The sequence below is a fragment of the Trichechus manatus genome, unplaced genomic scaffold (assembly GCF_000243295.1).
Source record: "Trichechus manatus latirostris isolate Lorelei unplaced genomic scaffold, TriManLat1.0 scaffold00050, whole genome shotgun sequence".
Classification (NCBI taxonomy): Eukaryota; Metazoa; Chordata; class Mammalia; order Sirenia; family Trichechidae; genus Trichechus; species Trichechus manatus.
The window spans coordinates 194,279-206,739 of record NW_004443986.1 but is presented as its reverse complement, the minus strand read 5'-3'; the positions used below and the strand labels follow the sequence as shown (position 1 = coordinate 206,739).

General features: G+C 35.4%; 1 protein-coding gene across 1 annotated transcript in view; it reads left to right on the top strand.

Annotated features, from left to right (window-relative positions):
* The window catches only part of ETV1 (ETS variant transcription factor 1), a 103,666-nt gene extending 92,662 nt beyond the window's left edge, over positions 1-11,004 (top strand). The window contains exons 8-10 of the mRNA XM_023732272.1: positions 386-555; positions 5,240-5,341; positions 10,649-11,004. Coding sequence (XP_023588040.1) covers positions 386-555; positions 5,240-5,341; positions 10,649-10,870 — 494 coding nt within the window. The 3' untranslated portion in view covers positions 10,871-11,004. The remainder of the gene's footprint in view (positions 1-385; positions 556-5,239; positions 5,342-10,648) is intronic.
* The last annotated feature ends 1,457 nt before the right edge of the window (positions 11,005-12,461 follow it).

Sequence of the window (12,461 nt, the reverse complement as noted above, 5' to 3'; positions counted from 1 at the left end):
TGGACTGCTGTGCCTCATTAATCTCATTTTGTTTTATGGGGCTGTCCAATCTCCTGCTGAACAATGAACCTCGAAAGTTCACCACTGAGCTAAATAAGTTATACAAAATTTTGTAATTAAATGAAATCCATGGATTTATTCTGTAACAGTGTGTGCTTACATTGACCTGTATATATTATATACAGCTGTCTGCAAGTTTATACAAATTGATGGTTTACATTCAAACTTTTAACTATTTTAAATATGTATTTAATGGTAACATTGTATTACATAGAAACTCATAAAGTGGTTGTGGTTTAACCATTTTTGTGATTTAGTTAATGTAAATTTTATGTAAATGACATGATATTGTTAATAATAGGAACTTTAAAAAATTTTAATTTAGGGGATATCAAACAAGAGCCAGGAATGTATCGGGAAGGACCCACATACCAGCGACGGGGATCCCTTCAGCTCTGGCAGTTTTTGGTAGCTCTTCTGGATGACCCTTCAAATTCCCACTTCATTGCCTGGACTGGTCGAGGCATGGAATTTAAACTGATTGAGCCTGAAGAGGTTAGTTTAATAAATTTTAATTAGAAAAATGAGATACGTTACAAAATAAAGATGTATTTCATTAATATTGCAAAAATGTAATTTTTTAAATAAACTTTAGGGGAACTTGTTGAATTAAATAAAATAAAATTAGAAAAAAAAAAAACCCTCAAACATATCCACATTTAAAATCACAAATGATTAAGCGTTGTGTGCTTGCTCCAGATGAAGTCTCTCCCTACAAAACTGATGTGTAAAAAAATCAACCAGGACATCATTAGCATAAACTTTTATTCAGGAATGTAGGGCTTCTCTTGAGAAGACGCCAATGGAGCATCTAAGCTGGGGAAGGAGGGTTGAGTGCTTTATGGGGCTTGGGCAATGGGGGAAAAGTCGGCTGAAGTTCAACTAATTTTGGGAATGGAGAAATTGTTCTTGTGAATTAGCAACCATTGTTTTGACAATCTGGATTTTATCAAGGGGTTTGGAGAGGAACATTTAGGAACCAAAGTCATGTGCAAGACGAGATGGGAGAGGAATAGCTGTGGATAACAATGACATGCAAGAACTGCAGTAGAAAATTCTCAGTCCTTAAGTGTCTCTTACAGGACACAAGACCGGTAGAAATATTGTTTCCCTTTGATAGTGAAATCTGTTTCAAGTCAGCTGGGCTGAGTACACTCTACTGGGAGGTAGGTATGACATTTGCAGTGTTGCCATAGTGCATAAGTCAATATCTAAATGAGAAGACTCCTGATAAATAGACATAATATGGACAAATGGAACATACACACAAATGGAGTAGTTATATGAAGAATTTCTAATTTCAATTACTCTTCCCCAGACTAGCTTTAGGCTTAAGGCTACTATTGTTACAGTAGAATAAACCAGAAATAGTGTTTTGGATTTCCATAGAAAGTGATAGTCATATATAACCTTTGTGTCTTATTAAAGATACTTTCTATGCTATTATTAAAAATTGACTTCACTATATATTAGCCTAGAAAGCAATGGAAGATATTTATCTAACATGCTTATGATTAACTGTAGGATCTAAACACCTCAGTAAGGTAAAAAAAAAAAAACTTCAGCAAGCCCTCAAGCTATTTTTGAACCCAGAGAGATTTGTCAAATATAGACTGGACATCCATGGTCTAGAATTTGAAAGGATCCGTTACTTAGTGTGGGCTAAATATTTGGGTGTTTAAATTTTGCAGTGTGCCTAAAGCTTAATTTGGCTGTCAAAGGAAATTTAGCTTTGATGTGGATACACTTAAATGATGTAAGTGAAAGAACTGCAAAAATGTGAAGCGTTAACAGATGAGACTAGAAACACTTAACATAAAAGTAATTTGAAAGTCTTTTAATGTGATGGGAGTGTGCGCTCTTTACCTCATGAAAGATGTTAATAATCACTGCAAGAACTGGTTCATGCTAGAACTGAGTACATCCAACAGGAATTTCTCTCTGTAAATAAGTTATTTTTCTCCAACTGTAATGAAAATAAACTGAGCAGAAACAGATTTAAAGAATTGCCATATATTTGTTCAGATAGAGGAATTAACAAATTACGTCAATAATTCTTGATCTACTCAGACAGCCAAAATTCTTCTGCAAGTGATTAAGTTACTTATAGTTCCTTATATAGCAACTGTTCACTTGTATGATGATCAAGTTTGAATAAGTAGAATAAGAGACTTGACCAGATAACTATTAAGTCTCTTCCAGTTCTGAATTTCTGTGATTTATAAACGCAGGTAGAAAATACAACGACATCTGTTCCATACAACAAACTGGCATTTAGACAACTTTTCTATAACAGACTCATAAAGTAAAACAGAGCTGGGTAATTCACAGTCAGTAGACCATTTCCAAATAGCAACTAACTCAATGGGAATGATGCAGTAAGCACTAAATGCATCCTCAGGCCCTGTTCAAACTGAAACATTCCATTTCTGATTCCTGCATTGCTCACTGTTGCAGTTGGTTCCATCAGGCAATGACTGTGCTATTTTGTTTAAATTTCTTTCTTGGAAAGGTTTAATGAAATTTCTTTAGCCTGTATGGCCCACAGTCTCTCTCTTTGCTCTATCATAGAACAGCTCTCTAGGTGTTCTTTGTCAGCACAATTCATGAAAGATGCTTCTGAAGCCATTCTGTTGGAATTACTCGGCGGTTCCCTTTCTTTGATACACATCTTGGAGTTTAGAATGAGACTCCAGTCCTGCTCGGATTATGTACTCTATGTGTTTGGATAACTCTAGCAAACACATAATCTTTCATCTTTCTCTCTCTCGCTTTTTTTGGGGGGGTGAAGGGGGTTAGGACATTTGAGTTAAAAAGACATTATTTTGGAATGAATCATAGATACTAGGGAATTGTTCCAGGGAAGAGTTATCAACATAATAATGCTTCTATAGGAGTCCTTGTAAAAGTCTTTTCATGATATTCAAGCTTGTTGAACTGGAAGAGTTTCCAAGAAGTCTTAAATGGTAGTTTCAGGGTTCACAGTTGCATGTTCAATAGTAATGTTTAAAAATAAGTTGAACGATCCTTGACTTATTACATGTTTCTATTAATTTGCTAATAGAGATGAATGACATAGTGCCATTAGCTTTCAATCTTCTCTCTAATAGCCTGTTTTCATTTAAAAGAGTATTATTAGGAAGTCACTGGAAATGTTACCATCTTTCCCACTCCATGTTGAGAATTGTGACATGCTTTTAGTATTGCTGGATATAGTGGTGATTGGCAGGTCACATGTGAGGGCTGAATCGACTTTCTTAGTTGACTGGTGCCTAGCCTGGGAATTACTGATCTTACTTGCTAGTTTTAAGGTTCACTCTTGTCTGCATCTCATAGAGGTATTAGATCCCGTTTTCCCTGACTTTATGAAATTCACTGAAACAATTCTAAGGATAATTTTTATTGATTTAAAACGACTACTAATATCCACAGTGCCAAGAATTAATAGGCATCACAAGAGTCAAACTCGGTGTTTATGGTATTAATAAAAAGATCTTTTTTCCCTCCCCAGAGACTTCCATAATGTTGCCTTAAAGTTTCTTGCAAGTATTATATTTTCTAGATGCATCCTGGTGAGCTTCTAGAAAAGAAGCATTTAGAAATGAATATGTATTCAGAAATTGTTGTTTAATTTAAGGAGATCTTAATAATTCATTTTCACATCCCCTCCAGGTTCGCATGTTGCTCAGCTACCATGTCTATTAAAGATTCACTGGTGTCCATTGTTAGATTTTTTTAAAGACATTTTACTTAAAAAAGTATTGCTTTCATTTCTTATTGTCACCTTCCTGTTTCACTATTGCTCAGAACATTTACATTAAAATGTGGTTTATCTTTTGAAAATTAGGATATACCTGCCACGTTTGCTTAGATTGGTGCTTGTTCCTGTTACATACCATCTCGCTACTCTTAGAAAAATACACTGATGCATAACACTAATTTACATTGTATCTTCGTTCAGGGAATACAGATTAGTGATAGAGAAAATAGCAAGGGGGCAGTATTTTAAGAAATAAAAAAAAAAACCTTGGAGACTGATTATCGCTAATAAGTTGAGGAGAGAGGATGATCTCTTCTGAACAGCATTCTATTTTTGTGTTTGTGACAAAACAACTTGGAATTTCATGGAAATGAATGAACACACTAACCTATTAGATAATGCTCTCATGGGGTTGCTTAGGTTTGCATGGCAGCTGCAGTTTCTGCTCTGCCTAATAAAAAGTGAAAATTCATGAGAACGTGACTTTAGCTGGGTAGCAAAGGCAGGTTAGACTATTCCGTATAATGCTTTAGCTAGGTGATGGTGATGGTGAGGTGGAGATACACACTGAGGCATTTTTATTATATATTTTAGGAATACATGTCTGAACTCAGGAAGGATTTCTTAAAGCTCTGTTAATGAACTGTTTTCCAGATAAGTTGCTGCTCCAAAGCCACATAATAAAAGTTCTGAGACTTTTCACTAAACAACAAAGCGGACGTTCTGCTTTAGAGATTTTTGTTTGTAGACTTGTATGCATGGTGACTTTTTTCACTTCCTTCTTATTTTTAGCATCCAGTTACCGTTCTCTAAATGAATGCCTAATTCCCCAGTTTAGTATTAGCTACATTTTCATTCTGATGCTGCTTCAGGCAATAAAAATTATTTGCAGTTCAGTTTATTAAATGTATACTATTTCCCCACTACACACAGTGTGCCACTTGTTCACTCTTCTATACAGTGTTGAAAAAGATGTTTTTCTCTTTGATTTATCATAACCTCAATAAAATGTCTTTACAAACAGAATCACTAAGCTGCGCTTGATCTATAGTTTTCATATGAAAAACTAGGAAGGGAAAAACAGACATTGTATCTCAATCAGAATGGAAAATTGGCCTCATTCTGGTGAATCGCAGACTGTTCATTCCTGTTGTAAACACATTCCCTTATTTCCATTTAATTTTGGGTCCAAAACAATAGTGACAAAGAATTCTATTGTGATATTTCGGAGTGATCACTGCTTGCCTGGTTTAAAAGACAAGCCAGGGCTCAGGAAATTCAGATCATGAAAGCTTTTGCTTCTTTATTTGTTTCTTTAATTTTGATATGTTTTGGGCCATTTGGAAGTAATTAATTAATTTTATGAAATATGTTGATAAGCTAACACCTAACATTGCAATTCAATTGTTTTGTTGGCAGGTGGCCCGGCGTTGGGGCATTCAGAAAAATAGGCCAGCTATGAACTATGATAAACTTAGCCGTTCGCTCCGCTATTATTATGAGAAGGGAATCATGCAAAAGGTGAGCAGCTAATACAGCATTAAAATCCATTGAAATGTTGTACATTAACTTGCACATCATACTTTGAAAGTCACATATCATTGCATTGTTGAAGCAAAGTTTTCATTCATTTTAGCAAATGCTTATCTCTTGGTTTTGGTATTACAAGCCTTTCTATTTATAAATGCGTGGACATGGTAGACAAATGTGTAACAATATTATATACAAAATAGTAGGCTTCTAAAGTTTCTACTTTGCTGCTATGGTGAAAAGCTTGTTTCAGTACTCAAATTGCATCTATGTATCTCCAGAAGAGGTTGTAATTCTGTTACATTCTCCATAATTCTATAGTTTCAAAACACTTTTGTTTATAGATTCCAGTGAAAACAAATAATCTTCTTTACTAACTAAATTTTTTTTTTCTTTTCTGATTCTTAAAAAATTTTATATATATGTTATTACGTCTTTTAGCCTTTCGTGTGTATTCAAATCTAATTTCCTTGAGTGGGAACCAAGTTTATGATTTATCAGTTGTGAAAATTATAATTTTATTATGCATCCTTTGTTGGTTTTGGTGGATATGGATATCATTATATACTAGTGTAGCATTTTTTTTTTTTTTATGTTACCATAGTTATGCCACCAGAAACTAGACCAGTTGCTACATGAAGCATAATAGAACAGAGGGGGACAGCACCCTTGAGTTTCCTAGACCTTACATAGGATGTCAGTGCTTTGGAATTTGCCAGCTTGGAAGTTAAAACTTTCAAGGTTCTTAAAGATAAGAATGGTTTGATTCTCAATTGCTTCCTCTTTCCCTGAATCTCACCTTCAAAATATTTAACCATCTGCTACCTGCTCCTCCTATCTTCTTTATCTCAACCCTGAGGTCATTTTTGATTCCTCTCTTTCTGTCATCCCACCACACCCATTTGTAGCCACATCCTTTCAAATACATCCTATTCCTTTCATTTTCACCAGCATCTCGAGAATTAGTATCACCTGGGCTTTCATAGTAGGTATTCAATGATTTTCTTGGCCAATGTTGCACATTAATAAAAGATAACGTCATCTTGATTTAGGCTTGAACGCTAGCTTCTCAGTTGACTAACCTTCTAAACATATTCTTCTCCTACTAAATGGTGATATTTCTTACCTCATAAAGTTGCTGTGACTATTAAATGAAATAATGTGCTTGGGACGCTTTGCTTTGTACTTGGCACAATAAAACTCTTGAATAAATAGTAGCTCTTAATTCCTCTCATACACGAATGCTAGAGTAAGCCAAGGCACATTTGGCTTGTGTGTCTTGATCATTTAAGTCCTTATTAAAAAGTCCTGTAATTTCCCCTGCTTATTACCTAGAGAATGAAATTAAAACTCCATGCAAGTTTCTGCTTTCATACATAATGTATTTTCAAAACGTGTATGAAAGTAGAAAGTGTGAAGTTTGAATAGTAGAGGTGCTGGTTAAAGTTCCATTCACTGAGAGATAAGAATTATTATAAGATCTCTAATTACACCTCAGCTTTTAGACATGGTATTTGACAGGGTATACCCAAGATATAGAGCCCTGCTGTCCCAGTGGTTAAAGGGATCAACTGCTAACTAAAAGGTTGACGGTTCGAAACCACCAGCAGCTCCACGGGAGAAAGGTATAGCAATCTGCTTCTATAGAGATTTACAGCCTTGGAAACCCTATGAGTCAGAATCAACGCTATGCAGTGGGTTTGGGTTTTGACCCAGTTTATAGAGCCCTCGTGGCTCAGTGGTTAAAATCTCAGCTGGAATCGACTCAATGGCAACGGGTTTGGTTTTTCATCCAAGTTATCGTGCTCAGTTTTAAAAGTGTTCAAATGTACTCAAGCTTCTGCTTCTTATTACCGGTATCACCACTAGTACTAACTCTTCCATGTTGCCATGTTTCTCCTTTTAATACATTAATAAGACAAAATGCTATGAAATAATCATATAATGGCAAGGATGCTGAAATACAGATAAAAATGTTGCTGCTCAAATTTTTCCCTGTTAAATTGTAACTGCCAATAGGAACTATTTGTAACTATTTATCAGTTAATATAAAGCAAAATCAAACCCACTGCTGCCAAGTTGATTCCAACTCATAGCAACACTACAGCAGAGTAGAACTGCCCCAGACGGTTTCCAAAGCTGTAATCTTGATGGAAGCAAATTGCCACATCTTTCTCCCCCAGATCTGTGGTGAGTTTGAACCCCGCAACCTTCTCTTTAGCAGTACTTTAACCACTGAAACACCAGGGCTCCCTCTCAGCTAATACAGAAAGTAAAAAACTGTATGATAGTCCTTTTGGGCTGTGTAATGAAAGGAAGAGCAGATTATCTGAGGGTTAAATATGCAAAAATTGAAGACTAGCTGTAAGTAGGACAACAGTGCAGGCCCTTTATACTTTTCACAGCCACATTTACTCCTCTTCTCACTTGTGTCGACCAGTCTGTTTGCTGTTCCTTGATATACCTGGGTCCAAAACAATAGTGACAAAGAATTCTGCGACTCTCAGTGCCTCACTCACACTGTTTCCGCTTTCTATTAAAATGTGCACTTTTCTAATGATCAAGTAAATTCTACTACAGTTATTTAGAAGAAAACTATGCAGTCCTTTAAAAATAAACAAACAAAAAAGCTATATGATATGAAATTATATATTTCAACCTGAGGGGGAAATATATATATATGACCACATTTGTGCATTAATTTAAAGCTATATGTGTGTGTGTATGTGGTGTTCATAAAAGAAAATTAAAAGAATAGAACAGAAAAATAAACCCACTGGGTCCAAACATGTAAAAAAAATAAATAAATAAAAACTGGTAATTAATTTCAGTAGTTATAAGAGAAATAAGCTGTGGATTAATGCTTGTTATACCTCGTAGAGTATATGTGTGTGTAACTCTATTTCAAAATTTTAAGATGCCTAAAAATATATATACCAATATTTTACTAGTGGTTGTTTCTGTATGATATGATTATAGATCATTATTTCTTACTGCTTCATCCATAATTTCTAATTTTCCCCCAGTATCACTGTATTACTTCTGGAAGTTTTTAAAAGTTAAAAAAAATAATAATTTAAATATCCAGGCTTCTAAGCTGCAACTCAAAAGCCATCTCCTTGTTTAATTCTGATTTACCTCTGCTACAAAATTCCTGATTTTTTAATCTCAGCCTTGCGATTTGAGTATACTTAATGTACGGCATTACAATGGTCAAGTTCTATGGCTGTTAACTAAAAGGTTAGCAGTTCGAATGCACCAGCCACTCCTTGGAAACCCTGTGGGGCAGTTCTACTCTGTACTACAGGGTCGTTATGAGTCAGAATCAACTCTACAGCAAGTGGTTAATTGTATGAATAATGAAATGCAGACGTCATTTCCTTTGCTTGGTTAGCAATCCTTGTTCTAATGCCAGCAGCATTTAACATAGTCCTATAAGCATAGTAGTAGCCCTACAATTGCTTATTCAAAAGAAAAACAGAAGGAAGCAGTACGTAAAGGCAGAGTCCTTAGATTTTATAATCTTCATTGCATGTTACACATTTTACATCCCCAGGGTGAAAAGTTGTTCATTGATCGCAGCATTTCTAATTATAGCCAATAGGTGCAGGCCAGACAAAAACGTTCCGTAGCCTAAAGCAAATGCTTTTTCTCTGCAGCTCCAAACAAAACAAAGCAGACTGTAAAACGCTCAGAGATATGAGGGCCATTTATTTTATTTTATTTTTTCTCAAAATACTTTCAACAAAGGAGAAAAAAGCAAAACTGGAATTTATTATCTCAGCTTTGTTTCCGATATTGCCTAATTTTACTTTTATGGTCATTTCACCTTTGAGAACTTAATTTCCTTTGTAGAAAGGACTAAATAAACTTATGTCAGGCGCCTCTGTAAGCTGTGCAGTGTGCGAGAAACTTCCCTCTAAATCTCCCAACAGTCTTTCCAAATTACGAAGAAAGGAACTGAGAGGCGGTTTAAGAAACATGTTCAAGTTCATGAAAACTAAGCGTTAGTGGTTTTCAAACCTAGGAATATTTAGATTGTTTGGTTTCTTTAAAATGGTTCCTCTTAATTAAATCCGGGGCAAAAAATCTTGTAAATCTGAGTCCAGAGCGGCAGTGTTCTTTGATCGCCGTTCCTTTTTTCACACGTAAACGGATAGTTTATAAACCACGAATGTGGTTTGCCCCCAAATCACAGATCAACGACAGTGCCTGTTTGAAACACAGAGGTGCTGAGTAGTTTTCGCTGTTCTACATTACTGAACTGTAGACACAGAAAAGTTTCTGCCGAACTTAATACAAAGAACTGTATATGTCCACCCATCCCCCGGGGTGTTTGAGAACCTCGACATTGTCTATTAACAGGCTTGTTTGTCTCACTCTTTGTTTAAATTTTCTTAGCGAATCATTACTCTTCAAAATTTCAGTTTGGGTTATGTCATTCCCTACAAATTATGCTGTTTCTCCTTTACTTCAGGCAGTTGTCACATTTCTTTTTCTCATTTCCTCCCTATGCATTGTCTATTGTAAATTTCTTTCACTTTTTTACACCTCTTACTTCAATTTGACACTTTACACACATCCTTAACTTCTGTCTAATGCATCTCACCGTCATTTGTAAAAGTGATGCACCCAGGATAATGCTGTCCTCTTGATTCATCTTTCATTTAAATAAGGCTATGTATCTTTTTTTTTTTTTTTTTGACCAGAGTTTACAGAGCAAAACAAAACAAAAACACCCACCAGTTCACCCTGTGACTCACTGGTCTAGTCTTATTAGGAATAAACCACATTTTTCTTTTAGGGTTTGGAAATGTAGTTCTTCCTGTAATTTCAGAATGTAGTATTAAGACAGAGACACTACACCATGAAAAATACACTTTAATTTTTTACCCTGAAGAACAGAGAAAACATTTCAGTGTGAGATGCCTGCATTAAATTATTGATTTTTAAAATAACAATGTATACAGTTTGCCTTTATGTTAAAACCAACTGCTGAGCTTTTTAGCTGTATCTGGAATGAATGTAATTATTTCCCAGGGTCGATATAAAAGAACTTTTGTTTGCACTATTCCTTCTGCATTTTTCTCTGCTGAGCCATAGTTCATTTTACATAATAAGGACTTTTTTTTTTCTTTTTTGCTTTTATATGTATCTGTTAATAATTTATTGCTTTTCTTTTTCCTTATGTTACCCATCCTCTCTGGTGTATTAAACCATGTTTTTGTTTCTTCCTTCTCTATCCTTCATCATCTTGGGATGGTGAGGATGGATTTTTCTCTTCCATATTATCATCAGGTTGCTGGAGAGAGATATGTCTACAAATTTGTGTGTGATCCAGAAGCCCTTTTCTCCATGGCCTTTCCAGATAATCAGCGCCCTCTGCTGAAGACGGACATGGAACGTCACATCAACGAAGAGGACACGGTGCCTCTGTCCCACTTTGATGAGAGCATGGCCTACATGCCCGAAGGTGGCTGCTGCAATCCCCACCCCTACAATGAAGGCTACGTGTACTAACACAAGTGACAGTCAAGCAAGGCTTCTCCTCTTTGCAAGATGCGGAGAATCGCTGAATTCTCTTCAATCTTTGTTTTATTTTTTTGTTGTTTGTATTTTATTTTTAAATAATAATACAACAAAGGGGCTTTTCCTGTTGCATTATTCTATGGTCTGCCATGGACTGCGCACTTTATTTGAGGGTGGGTGGGAGTAATCTAAACATTTATTCTGTGTAACAGGAAGATAAGGGGTTAATGGGTTGGGGGTTTGGGGATTACTTTTTACTTAGGCTTGGGATGGGGTCATACAGGTTTTAAGTATAAAGCTATATCATGTCTGTTTGATTTCATAACAACATAAGATAATGTTCATTTTCTCCGGGTATCTATGGTACAGTTAATTCACATTGTGTAAATATCCACTTGGAGACTATTTACCGAGTGATATGCCTTGGGCATCCCCCCTCCTGTTATTTCTGGGTCTCTACAGGTGTACAAAAGAAACATTTACTGTAAATGGCAGTTCAATTGTTCAAAATGACTGTTTTTGCACCTCTTGTAAAAAGGTATTTAGAGATTGCATTTGCCGTTTTTTGTTTTGCTTTATATATGACACACAGAGGAAAACCATAAAATGGGTAATTCTCTCTGAAGTTTGATAATCACCATGACTGCAAATGAGGGGCACAATTTCGGACTCTGGCTCCAAACTGAGTCGCAGGCCAGTAGCGTTACACGTATCTGGTGCCACCTTGCCGTTTAGATACAAATCATACTGTCTTTTAAATATTTTGAAGCCCATTTCAGTTAAATAATGACATGTCATGGTCCTTTGGGATCTCATTTAAATGTTAAATCTGGAATTACAATGAAGCAAAAAATATCTGTCTCCTTTCACTTCCTTCAGTACATAAATACATTATTTAATCAGTAAGAATTAACTGTACTAAGTCACATATTATGCTGTTCTAGATACAGCAGGCACTCCTTAAGAAAAATATCCAATACACTAAATAGTACTATAGTAATTTTTAGACATGGTACCAATTGATATGCATTTAGACCTTTTACTGCTGTGTTATGTTGATAACATATATAAATATTAGATAATGCTAATGCTTCTGCTGCTGTCTTTTCTGTAATATTCTCTTTCATGCTGAATTGACTATGACCATTTATAAGCAATGCAGTTAACTACCGATAGCATTTCAGGACAAAATAGATGACTCGAACCATTTATTGCTTAAAAAATAGCTTACGCCATGCTATGCTATAAGCAGCTTTTATGCACATTGACAAATGAAGAGTAAGCTTCAGCTTGCTAAGGGAAACTGTGGAAACTTTTGTAACTTTTGGTGAAATGGAAAATTATTTACAAAACTGTTGAAGAATATGATGAAGTTGCTGTATGACATAGTGCTGGCACTGATATTACCCATCATCTTGTTTTAGACACTCATGTAAATGTGATTGGATTGTTTGAAAGAAGATTTAAAGATTTAAAGTTTCAAAGCTTTTTGTTTTTGTTTTGCTTTTGGAGAAAATATTGAAAGCAGGGTATGTGGTTCCAATGACTTTGAAAAAACATTAAGATTCAAGGGAGAAACATG